Below are 12,470 nucleotides of genomic sequence, written 5' to 3' on the forward strand. Positions count from 1 at the left end.
GCTGAAGCATTGCTTTGAATGCTGATGTGAAGGATTGCTCTGAATTGCTGGAGAATCAGAGCAATTCAGAGCTTTGTATGCCTCTGTGTGTCAGCCTGGCATCATGGTAACAGCAGAGGAGACCTCAAAAACCACTCCAACTTTGAGAGCCTGGCGTGCAGAAAACGATTTGGAATTAGAAAATTCTGAATACAAGTTTCATAGAGCAGCATCTAATGAGCGTTTTAAGACTAGAATGGAGTCTGTAGCTTGAAATTTGTAGGAGGAGATACATTTGGCATACATTTTTTTGAAAAAAACTTGAAGTTGACCCGGAATGTCCTCTGTGAGATGAACATTTCGGTCAATGTATGCTGAAGATACGCTGTGCCAAAAAACGTACGGAAGAATAAAAAAGAAGAAGAAGAAAGAGGGTGAAGAACAATAGTTTGATTGCCTAGCAACGGCAATCAAACTAATAAAGAATTGCATGAAATATACAAGATTGTTTTTAATGAGCCTTGAATAGATTATTTTTTAACTTTCTTTAATAATAATTTTTAAAGAAATGTATGTGAATGTATATATATATATATATATATATATATATATATCCACGCCCAGCTAAAGCCATACTACATCCTGTATAATACCTTCTTGTCATAAAGTGCAATAACTTTATTTCTACAGCTCTTGTGTATATAATTTAAGTTGTAATTTTTACTATACCAGATCATAATGTGCAATAACAGTTCGGTACTGAAGCCACTTTATTCTGTTATTTAATCAAGCATTCATTGACCTTCTGTTCATTTCTATTTATCTGTTTTTTACATTTTTATATGTTTTGCTATTTTTTTTCTTCTTACGTGTGCTGTTGCTGCTGTAACACTGTGAATTTCCCCTGTGGGGGGACTAATAAAGAATTATCTTATCTTATCTTATCTAATCTCTTATCTTATCTTAAAGTCCTGCATCTCTATAGAAAAATCACAATCATCAGTCAGGAATTTTGGACACTGACTGGGTAGTTATGGTGGTGCAGTATTTAGTATTGTTACTTTCCAGCAGGAATATTAGTGTTTGTGTGATGTGAATTGCTTGCCCTGTGATAGACAGGTGACAGGTCCAGGGTGTACTCCGCCTTTTGCCAATTGACAGCTGGGATATGCTCCAGCCCTCCTGTGACCCTGTAGTACAGGACAACGTGGGTTCAGAAAATGGATGGATGGACACTGATGTGGCAGTATTCACAGAAACCCAGACTGGGTCTTGAACGGGTAGATATTGTTTTTTTCTTTTTTTTGGCATATAATTGAGTCAACATGTGGGAGAAAACACAATCGTATGTTTGACCAATCAGTGCTGAACCACACCCAACATATTTTTAAAGCTACTCTCTCTCAAAACAGCCCTCAAAGGGTTCCTGCTGGGACGTTCAAGCAGTGTGAAAACACCAGTGGCTGGGCTGACAGGAGACAGCTGAGAGTACAACAGTAATACATCTTACTTACATCTTAGTCTTAAAACACATGCGTCTTCTGCAGGTCATTCCGTATTCAGATCTGAATGCTGACCTGCAGTCAATCAACCCAAAAATTACAAATAAACTCACCACTTAGTTTTCCTGCCTGCCTTATATCAGTAACCTGCCATGTTTGTCCTCTGCCATGTAAAATGTATGCTGCATGTTTGCAGGCTTTATCTCTATTAAATAAATTTTGCTTTTTGACAGTAAAACACCCATTTTTATAACTAGGCATACTATTAAATGTTCATTTTAATGCACAAGCCTAGGAAGTGGAAAACGTACTCTTGAAATTAGACGATAAAGACCTAGTTTAGGTTAAAATTAAGGTAAAGGGGTGTGTCGTTTAGTAAAGTGGAAGGGTATGAAGGGTTGTATATTGTTTCTGAAACTGCACATTGACCCTTCTCAGAGGAAGAGAAAGAGAAGGGAAGAAGAAGAGGAGGATGAGGAGAAAAAGAAGAAGAAGAAGAAGAAGCAGCAGGAGTAGGAGGAGAAGAAGGAGGAGAAGGAGGAGGAGTCTGTTTGTTGACATCGGATGAAAACGAAAATCAGATGAGTGAAGAGTGGGGATAATACATCAATTTCTCGCCGTCATCAATACAAGCAGCCTTAGCAAAAGCTAAGGTACAGCACGGGCTGATGAGCCATGCACTCTAACACCGCTGACCACTGCTCATAGCCTGGTTTTCCAGACAGAGCTCTTCGCTAGCGCTAGCACCAGCAGCTACGTTGGCTAGCATCATAGCAGAGACAGTCATCGTTAGCTACAAGCTAATTTAGATGCTGTTATGCACTGGTGACACCGTATCGGCAAGTTAAAGCCTAACTTAACATAACAAGTGTTGCTTTTTGATATTTTGGCTTTTTCTTAAGTAGAATAATAGTTGTTATGTTTCTCAGTGGTTGTCTAGCGTTAGTGTTTGCAAACTCAATTATTCTACAGTGTAGCTAGCTAGCTTGCTTGCTAACTTTGTAACAGTCTGCTCTGTCTTTCTCAGAATTTTTTGCTATTTGTTTTAGCTGACAAACTTGTAGTTCCTACCAAAAACAAAGCACGCTAGCTCATTAACCTAAGTAGAACAGTCATATTCATTATGAATAGATACTCTGATAGAAGTATTTGTTATTGATGATAAAACAAGTTGTTGAAAAGTAGCCAACAATAGTTGCTAACGGTAGACAACCATAGGCACGATTGCTAAGTTTGCGAAGGTGTACATTGTGTGTAAAGAGGTGCTGAAAAATGTAAATACGCTTTGGTGGCTGTTAAGCTTTTTGACAGATTTGCATTTTTATAGTTGACGGAGGAAACCGTGTGTTGATGTACCATATAATTATTTGACTAAATGAAATGTCATTTCTAGGACTGCTTTAACTGTGTAACCCTCAGTGTTTATTTTTTCCTTAACATTATCCTTAGCCAAAGGAGCATAATGCTTTCACAGGAAAATATATGTTTTTATTTAAGCAGGTTATTACAGTTCAAAAATGTCAAGGTAATCGCTTAATAATTGTAATTACACTGACTTAATATTTCCTATTTCTTTTCACATTCAGCTCCACTCAATAATAAAATTAGAAAAATCATATCAGATGACCAAGAATGTTTCTAATGCTGTACTTTGTTAAATGCATCCCCTTTAAGGTCTCTTGAGTGGCCTCATCTGTGATCTGAGCTGGAGAAGGCGAGGTGGGTAACATGGCAGCCAAAGCAGGGGACAACCCTGAAAGCCTCATGACTCTGGCTACCGTCTTCTGCTTGAGGAATCTGAAGAAGACCATGTGCTACCAAGGATTCAGAAACAAACTCTGCCTGCGCTCTGACATCTTCCTGCCAAGTGAAATCTGTGACAAGTTGGTTAATACGTATGTGACGCAATACATAAATCTGTCAGAATGCATACGCTCCATGTTTATTACCTTATTACTTTTTAATGTATGAAAAGGTTTTTGATTAAAACTTGTTTCTTAAACAGGTATATGGAGTTGGTCCACACAGACAGTGACTTTGAACCGAAAGAGAACTTCTTCCTACTATTCTCAGACCCTCGAAGCACTAGACTGACCAGGGTACAGCTGAGAGAAGACTTTGTACACGACAGGGATCTGGAGGCTATTAGAAAACAGGTGGGAAGCAATAGAATGAACTACCTTTTGTAAAACACAGGATGTAACTTGTACATGAAAGTTGATAGTAATTGAGCTGTTGTATTCTACTGTAGCTTCTTACATGCTCTATAAGTCCAGATTAATTAATTTGATCATCTTCACTGTGGGGAAATGCTTTTGATAGTGTGTGTAGAGAGAAGATGGAATAAACTGACAGTAAGAGACAATGACAGAGAAAGGGAGTGAGTGCATAAAGGAAGAAGGAAGATTGCCCTCTAGTAGATTGCTGAAGGTGTCGTTCTCCCACACAGCCTCTCACAGTCCCACAATTCTAAAGTTGTGTAGTTAGGGTCACATACAGCATAATGCATGAATTGTTGAGCATGATAATAGTATGATATACCACAGAGTTGCCTGTATCAAAACCTGCAAAGAATGTTGAAAGTCTTGTAAGTGAAATTCTTAGTCTCCCATCACCATTCTTCACTAATGTTGAGTATTAATTTATTTTGTGTTTTGTACCAGGACTTAATTGAACTCCATCTCACCTACTGCAACAGCCTGTCGTCCCGGAGCTTGAAAACCCTGACCTGCTTCCGTGAGACCTTGGTCTCTCTTTGTCTCTTTGGCTGCAGCCACATCTTCTACAGGAAGGGCGGTGCCCCACTTGCCTGTAACGAAGACACAGATGATGAGGAGGAAGAGAGTCCTGCTTCCAGGCAAGCATTAGAGACGGACTTTAACTTCCAAGGCTTTAACCGCCTACGGTTGCTCAACCTGGGTGGCCTACCTGATGAGGTGGATGCTGAGACCTTGCTCAAACCCCTGAAGTCTCTCACATCACTAGACCTGTCTAATGTACAATTGCTTGGAACAGCTTTTCTCATTCAGTGGAAAGACAGACTGGCCTCTCTTGTTCTCTACAATGTGGACCTGTCAGAAGAGTTGGTCAATACAGTGGTGGAGCTGGTAAATCTCAGGTAAGGATGGATTCGAATTATTTTTACTTATTGGCTACAAAAAAGTCAATGAGCAGGGTAGAATGCAAACAACATGTAGCACTCGAATAGCATGCACTGTTGTACATAAGCAGATACATTTGCATATCAAATTATGGACTGATATGAGTTGACAATATGGATTATATATTTCCTAACATAATGCGTCTTTAGGCATCTCGACATCTCACGGGAAAGCAGGCGGAACTCAAAGTTTAAGATGACCAGGAAAATCCTGACGGCCATTGTACAGCGTCTGGTCAATCTGGTGTCACTGGACATCTCAGGTCACATTATGCTGGACAACTGTACAGTTCCACACTTTGAAGAGGCTATGGGGCGTCCCAGGTGTGTAATTGTGGAGTGTGCAATTAAAATAATTTGTTCTACCTTCAGATGAGTGATAAATGAGGCCTTTTTTTAATTTTAGCATCGAACCATGCAAGAGCAGCATCTACCCTTTCCAGGAGCTTAAGAGGCCCCTGCAGTTTCTGGGCTTGTGTGACACCACGCTGTGTAATGTGACACACATCCCGGCTTATAAGGTACCTTATTATCATGAACTCATAATTGATATTTGGCATGATGCAGATGAGAAGGAATATATAGGAAAGAATGTATACTCTCTAGTGATTGAGCTTTTGTTTGTTGGTTAAATGTGTGTTGCTTGGCTTTTCAGGTGACTGGATCAAAGAATGAAGACCAGGTTCTGAATGCCATTGAAGCTTACACAGAATTTCGCCCTGAGCTGGCCCACAGAGCCATCAATCAGCTGTTTGACATTGCCAGGATACAACACTGCAGCCAGCTGCTCCGGGCATTGCAAGTAAGAAGATGAGTTGAATAAGTGATAGTTTTGACTTGCCATTACCTTTATGCACCATGGTTCTGCTCATTCTCATTACTCTCTTTGTTTGTTTCAGCTTGTCATAGCAGCACTGAAGTGCCATAAATATGACAAAAGCATCCAGGTGACGGGCAGTGCTGCTTTATTCTACCTGACCAACACAGAGTACCGCAGTGACCAGAGTGTGCGGTTGCGTCGGGAAGTCATTCAAGTGGTACTGAATGGAATGGAGCAGTACCAGGAGGTCACAGTACGTTCATGCAATGATCTGGTGTAGTGAATGAGGTTTTACTATACTGCTCTGCAAGTTTCAGGCCTGTTCGACATACATCCTGTTTGATTAGCGACCCTTTTTTCTGTGTTCCCCTCACTGTTTGGTTTTAGGTTCAAAGAAACTGCTGCTTAACTCTATGCAACTTCAGTATTCCTGAGGAGCTAGAGTTCCAGTACAGCCGGGTCAACCAGCTGTTGCTGAAAATCCTAGAGCCAGCCCGGCAGGATGAGTCCATTCAGAGAATTGCAGTGCATCTTTGCAATGCTTTGGTATGCCAGGTGGACAACCATCACAAGGAGGCTGTGGGAAAGATGGGATTCGTCAAGGTAACATCAACATAAGCAGATGACAGGAGGGTGTTGTTCAGTACCATCATCCTCATAGTGCATGTTGGTGGAAAAAAGCTCATAAAAGCTCCATGTGTTGTTGTTATCTATGATAATGATACAATGATACAATGAAAATAGCTTAGTAGATACTAATATGAAAATAGTATCATAAGAGAGATAAAACTGCTGCGCAGTGTTCTGCTGCTGTAGAGTCATTTGGTATTTTGTTTTGTTGAAACATGCCCCTTGCCTTGTTTTCCTGTAGTAACCACATCTGTCTGAAATGGTCCGATTTTTGTTAGCTGCTGATGGAAGTTCTAATAAATTAATCATTTCTCTTTCTTAGACGATGCTAAATTTAATTCAGAAGAAGCTACATGACAGAATGGTGAGTTGTACTTCATTTCATTTTTTAAAATATATTGCTTTACAAACAAGGTCAACATTTATACTATTAAGAAAAGTCATTACTGTTTACATATGAAAAAATGAATCCTTTAAATACGGTACATATATTTATCTGCCACTTCAAGTCAAATCTTTGCTATTTGTTACTAGACAAGGTTGTGTCTGTGTGTTTGTTTCCACTCAGTGTGACCAGGTGATGGAGTTCTCCTGGAGTGCTCTGTGGAACATCACTGATGAAACACCTGACAACTGTCAGATGTTCCTAAACTGTCGGGGCATGAGTCTCTTTCTGGAGTGTCTACAGGTGAGTTCTCACTCACACTGATTCAGGAATCTTACTGTAACTCATCCTAATGAACTCATCAGCTTTTTAGTAGGGCAGTGATAATCAATGTTATATGTACATTCTGCTTTTTGTTTCATCTAACTCCAGGAGTTTCCAGACAAGCAGGAGCTTCATCGTAACATGCTGGGTCTTCTTGGAAATGTTGCTGAAGTCAAAGCCCTGAGGCCACAGCTACTTACCCCACAGTTCATCACTGTATTCACGTAAGTGTGTACACATATAGATGGAGTTTAAGAATGCGAGCTGTATGTGAGTTTGTTCATAAATACAATCAATTTTGCAGCAGAGACAAAATGTTATTCACATGAATGGTATATGCACTCATCAGTTCCTTTCGACTTCCAGTAGTAGAACCACATAGCAGCACTTGCTGTTCCACAATAAAAAATAATATGAGCATGTTCTGACACGAATCTTTTACTAATTCCAATACTTAAATTCTAGATATTGGTTGGGTATTGATCCTTAATCCTGTGCATGTAAAAAATATAGATTTTAAAAGCTATACTGTGTATTTCATTGCAGTCATTGTTGTTTGACCTGGTTCAGATGAAAGAAAAACAGAGAATAAATGCCACAAATCTTTCTTTTGCCATCCAGTGTGCCAATAATGTTGCATTAAAAAATGCAGAATTGAATCCTTAAAATGCTTTGGGTGAGGATAGTACCGTAAGTAGTAAGAAATTGCATTCCTTGTCTCTGTTTGATGCAGTAACCTGCTGGACAGTAAGGCAGATGGGATCGAGGTGTCGTACAACGCTTGTGGTGTGCTGTCACACATCATGTTTGATGGGCCTGAGGTTTGGTTAGTGGAAGAACCACAAAGAGACACGGTGATGGAAAAAATGTGGGATGCCATCCAGAGCTGGGATGTTACCTCACGCCGCAACATTAACTACAGGTGACTATTTACTGTATTCTTATGAGCGCTATGGAAGTGTTTGTTTGTAGATTAATAAATGACCATGCTAAACTCAAACACAGAGGTGAAATGTGGTGTACACCACAGGTGACAGCAGCTTTTCCTCTTGTTGAATTTTTGAAATTGTGTTTGGTGTCTTAGGTCATTTGAGCCCATCCTGCGACTGTTGCCTCAGGGCATTGCCCCTGTCAGTCAGCACTGGGCCACATGGGCTCTCTACAACCTGGTGTCAGTTTACCGTAAGTATACACAGTGTGTATTGTAGCAAGTGTTCCGACACACCTAAAATTAGTTCTTATAACTTCTGTCACTTGTAGGTGGCTTATGTTACACATACACCAGCTGTATATTCAGATACAGAACAATTCAGAATGTTCTTTTCAGCTCTTTTTGCTACTGTTGTTCTTGAATTTTCACAATTTTTTTTTCTCTTTATATTTTGCTTCTGTCTACAGCAAGTAAGTATTGTCCCCTGCTGATAAAGGAAGGAGGAATAAGTCTTTTGGAGAAAGTTCTAGAGTTGGAGAGCTCACATCCAGAGACCAAGGACATGGCCAGGTAAGACTGACAAACAGCTCTTCATACCCTTTGGCACTGTCAGTGGCAGAAGTAGTGTATGCGGGCAATGTGAAGATCCCACACACACACCAAAAACACACGCCAAAATCTCCAGTGGTTACCCTGCTTTGCTTTTATTACAGTTCAGTTGAAAGTGTCAATAGACATTTATGCTTCCATATCATAGCTTGTGTGTCTACATGCAGCTGGACATCCCCTGAATTTAATATCTCTGAATTACTAGGAAAAAGCCAACATGTAATTGTGAATATATTTTTTTAGGAAAGTAATGGAGCAGTGCGATAACTTCAAAGAAGACCCCATGGAAACGAATAATGGACAGGAGGCGAACTATGGACAAAGAGGTTGACACAACAGGAGCCATTATTCCCAGCAAACATCAAGTAAACCAACCTCCTACTGTCACCACCACAAGGGTCAATTGTGTGCATTATTCTTCTTATCATTCTTCTTATTTTGTAGAACAGTGTCTCTGACCCTCTTCACAGCAGTTCATTCAGACAGAACCTTATTTCATGACACATAGGAGTTAAGATGTGATGCATGGTGTTTTGTCGTGAGGGTGCTTACCTTTGCTGCACATAAGCATCTCTTCTGTTGGGATGGGTTTGTGGGAATGGGTGACTGTTATCTCTTAGTGTGTGTGTGTGTGTGTGCGTGTGCAAGAAAGTGTGTCAAGATTTAGCAACAGAACAAAACAGAAGGAGTGATGCTTGTTGAATGGAAACAATGCCCTCCACAGCTCACTACCATTCACTGTGTAACGTTGATGAAAGGCAAAGGGCCACGCCATGTACTGTACCACCGTCGGAGGTCTCCGCTCTCACTGTTCCTTGTAACACTCTCTCATGCTTGTGGAGGCCACGGAGCTGTGTACAGTACAGAGAATATTAGCCATTATGTGTGTAGGCTGCAAAGGAGCATCACACTGATGTTGATGGGAGGGAAGTCTTCCTAGATCTTTTGGCACAGCGGTAGACTTCCTTGTTATTTATGTAAATATTCTGTGGGTGTGTCATCCTTTTACTGTGTGTATGTTTTATAATATAACTGTAAACACTCATGACTTTACTCTGTATTAAAATCTGTTTAGGTTGGACGCGCAGTCAGCGCTAAGAGACTATAGACAGAATACCCAATCATTTAGGAGTAGTCTGTACGTCCTGGATACTCTGTCAAAGACTCACTGAAAAGATCATTCAGATGTATTTCAACCTTGCTTCAATTTTTAAATATCTGGGTCATACTGATTTATCTGACAGGATGTCGGGGTGGGCTTTAACAGATAAACACTCTGTGGTCAAGAAAGTTAGGCCCTGAATGTATGGTCTTCCCAGTTTGGTGTGCAGAAGCTTGACTGATCTGTACTTATTTGAAGTCAAACGCATCAGAAAAGAGATCATCCTTTCGCTTTAAGGTGTGGTAACTAAAGAGCAGACAGCATTTCTGTTTAACTCAGCATTGCACAACTCCTGGTGACCCATCACATTTACATTTTTGCTGCTAACTGCTTCACTCAAACACATTTTGTTTGAACATCTGATGGGAGGAAAATTAAAATGGTGCATCAACATATGTGTAATATATAAAAAGTGGCTCTCTAAATTAATGTCCAGTCATAACAGAGAGTGACTGCTAAAGTGGTTTGACTGTGAATACAGAAGAATCAAGTGTGATCCCCACAGGTAGTGAACAGGCTAGATTTCTGTTTCCACTATTTACTGTAACTAAAGCCTGACTGTAATCACTGCATCTGCTGTTGTGTCTTTAAGGCAGCCCTGTGGAGTTTTATCTGTGAGCAACCTAAAGCCAAACAATGTTATGCAATGCATTTCTTCTTACATATTTTAAAAGCTTAATTTGGAAGCGGTTAGCTCATTGGCTAATCAAAGCGTTGCTCCACAAAAACCTCCACAGGGCACCTTTAAGATGACTTTAAAGTTCCTTTGCTGGCAAACTTCATCATATGTTATATAGGCAGTGTCTCAGAATGGAGAACAGTTGCTTTTATCAGTAGAGGGCTTCCTAATACAAGGAATGACAAACATTTTACTTCTGTTTTTAATCATTTTTTTTAACCATTTAGTAATTCCCTAATATAAAATAGTCATTTTATTTTAGTTCAAGATTATATCTGACACATTTGAAATGGTTTCCAGTGATTAGTAATAGGAGGACCATACATGCCAACAGGTTTCACTGTCGAGTTACTGTATGCAAATAATGTGGCTGTTGTGGGTCAATTGGTCATGTGAATTTTGTTCTTTCTCCCTCTCTTGCAGAGATTTGGGGAAAGGAGGAGTTGCACAAAGCATTGTATATCATAGCAATTGATGCAAGTTTCTGCAAACATTCAGATAGTTAGGAATATTTGTTTTCAGTTTGGCTATGGGTGCGTTCACACTTGCAGTTTGGTTCTCTTGGACCAAAGCAGAAATGGATGATGTATTTTTGGTTAAGTCATTTTTCTATTCTTTCTCTGTACAGTCATCATTTACACAGCAAACCAAAAAATGAAAAACACAAGAAGTCACAACTTGATTGAACAGCTGGTATGAGGTGCAACGTCCGACAACGATGCTGTGCGTTGAGTTAAATTCTGTAGTTGGTTTGGTACTGCACATTAGTTGGGCCAGTGTTTATAACTTTACCTCCTCGTTGCTCCGTGTTTGCCCTCGGCTCGGTTTACTTTGTTAGCATGCATTATTATCCTTATCTTTAGGGTCACATTTGTGACACTACATTGATTTGTGTTTAATGGAACCAAATCTGCTAAGTGTGAATGCACCTTGAGAGTTAAAAAGAAATTGGCCATATGGACAAATGAAACTTTCTCTGTACACCCGCACACAAAAATGCTGCTAATGAGCTCAATAATTTATTTAGAGGGATGATTACAGTTCTAACAGATTAAAGTTCTCTTTCTTTTAGGTTTAGTTTTATTTTGGTAAGTGAGTGATAAACAGTTGGAGGGCTTAAGACGCTCCTGATGCAAGGATTTCTGGGACCCACAGATCATGTCAGTGAAGGAACAGACATCACAGCAGTTGCACTGTTTTCACCCCAACTTAGTTGTGTGAACCAGATGCACAGTGGTTCCTGTTGTGTGGAGGATCAGCCTCTTCACACTGTGTCCTATGGGAATGATGGCTGACGTTTTTTAAGCTACTTCATATCAGTCATATTAGGTTTACTTACTGATTTGATTTCCTGGTTCTTGTGTACAGTTCTTGTGTGATTTATGTGAAATCCGACTTCTCAGTCATAGTGGAGATGGACTCTTCCACCAGTGTAAGTGGTGGTTTGTGTGATGATGAGCTTTATTAGACACTCAATCCCTGTTTGGATTTCAAATGTGTGAATATATATTATGAAGAGGATTTACCAGGATGTCACACATGATCTAAACTACATCAGTTTTTGAGTTTGTACTTCTTAAGAATTGCACAGTGTTTGATTAAAGATCTTCTATAGAGAAGTAGATGAATAGCTGGACATGTTCAATCACCTGTTCACATTTTCACTGAATGTTTCACTTTATGCTTTCAAGGAAGAAATAATGTCTAGAACTGAAAAAAGAAATATAACTCATGGGGGTTGATTGTTCCTGATTATTTATGAAGATGTATGTATTGAAAAATACTGCTTCAGGAGAACTGCTGTGTCATAATATTCCATCTGTTAATTTCATGTTTTTCAGTTGTTTCCAATTCTTTTGTAACTGCTGATGAATTTAATCCAAAATTGAGTGCAGAACATTGGATCCAAACAGTATGGAATTCCACTTTTTGTTGATCTCAGTAGTTCCAGGACATTAGTGTAAAAATATGAATAAGCAATAAAGATGGAGTGGTTAAAATCTTGCTTTTGTTGTGTTATTTTTTTCCTTTTTTAGAAACTCCACCGACACTGCATTCAAAACTATGTCATATAACTAATAGATTTGCACACAGATTTCACTCATCGGAATATTATAAAACTGTTTCTAAAGCAGTGTGTGGTATACAAAATGTATCTGAGGATCAATATTCATCATGCACATCAATGAAAGAAGGTGTGTTCCCTCAAATGGATGAAGTTACTCCTATTTAGCCAATTCGGCCCTTATTATAGAGCATGGATGTGCAGTACGCCAACACGCTGACAGG

At 39.5% G+C, this 12,470-nt stretch overlaps 1 protein-coding gene across 1 annotated transcript; it reads left to right on the plus strand.

Annotated features, from left to right (window-relative positions):
- Nucleotides 1-1,998: 1,998 nt before the first annotated feature.
- Nucleotides 1,999-12,170, plus strand: zer1 (zyg-11 related, cell cycle regulator). The gene is made up of 16 exons (XM_028418262.1): nucleotides 1,999-2,134; nucleotides 3,156-3,376; nucleotides 3,487-3,637; nucleotides 4,145-4,599; nucleotides 4,792-4,965; nucleotides 5,048-5,162; nucleotides 5,297-5,443; nucleotides 5,541-5,714; nucleotides 5,849-6,064; nucleotides 6,414-6,455; nucleotides 6,660-6,779; nucleotides 6,909-7,024; nucleotides 7,534-7,722; nucleotides 7,885-7,982; nucleotides 8,199-8,301; nucleotides 8,584-12,170. The coding sequence occupies exons 2-16, from the start codon at nucleotides 3,210-3,212 to the stop codon at nucleotides 8,669-8,671; spliced, it is 2,355 nt and encodes a 784-aa protein (XP_028274063.1). The 5' UTR covers nucleotides 1,999-2,134; nucleotides 3,156-3,209; the 3' UTR covers nucleotides 8,672-12,170.
- The last annotated feature ends 300 nt before the right edge of the window (nucleotides 12,171-12,470 follow it).

Source organism: Parambassis ranga, chromosome 12 (genome assembly GCF_900634625.1).
Source record: "Parambassis ranga chromosome 12, fParRan2.1, whole genome shotgun sequence".
Lineage (NCBI taxonomy): Eukaryota > Metazoa > Chordata > Actinopteri > Ambassidae > Parambassis > Parambassis ranga.

Excerpts from the sequence above, each read along its gene's own strand:
- zer1 (XM_028418262.1), top strand. The coding sequence starts at position 3,210 with ATGGCAGCCAAAGCAGGGGACAACCCTGAAAGCCTCATGACTCTGGCT. Across the intron at positions 4,600-4,791 it reads GTGGAGCTGGTAAATCTCAG|GCATCTCGACATCTCACGGG; the intron begins GTAAGGATGGAT and ends ATGCGTCTTTAG. Across the intron at positions 7,025-7,533 it reads CAGTTCATCACTGTATTCAC|TAACCTGCTGGACAGTAAGG; the intron begins GTAAGTGTGTAC and ends TGTTTGATGCAG.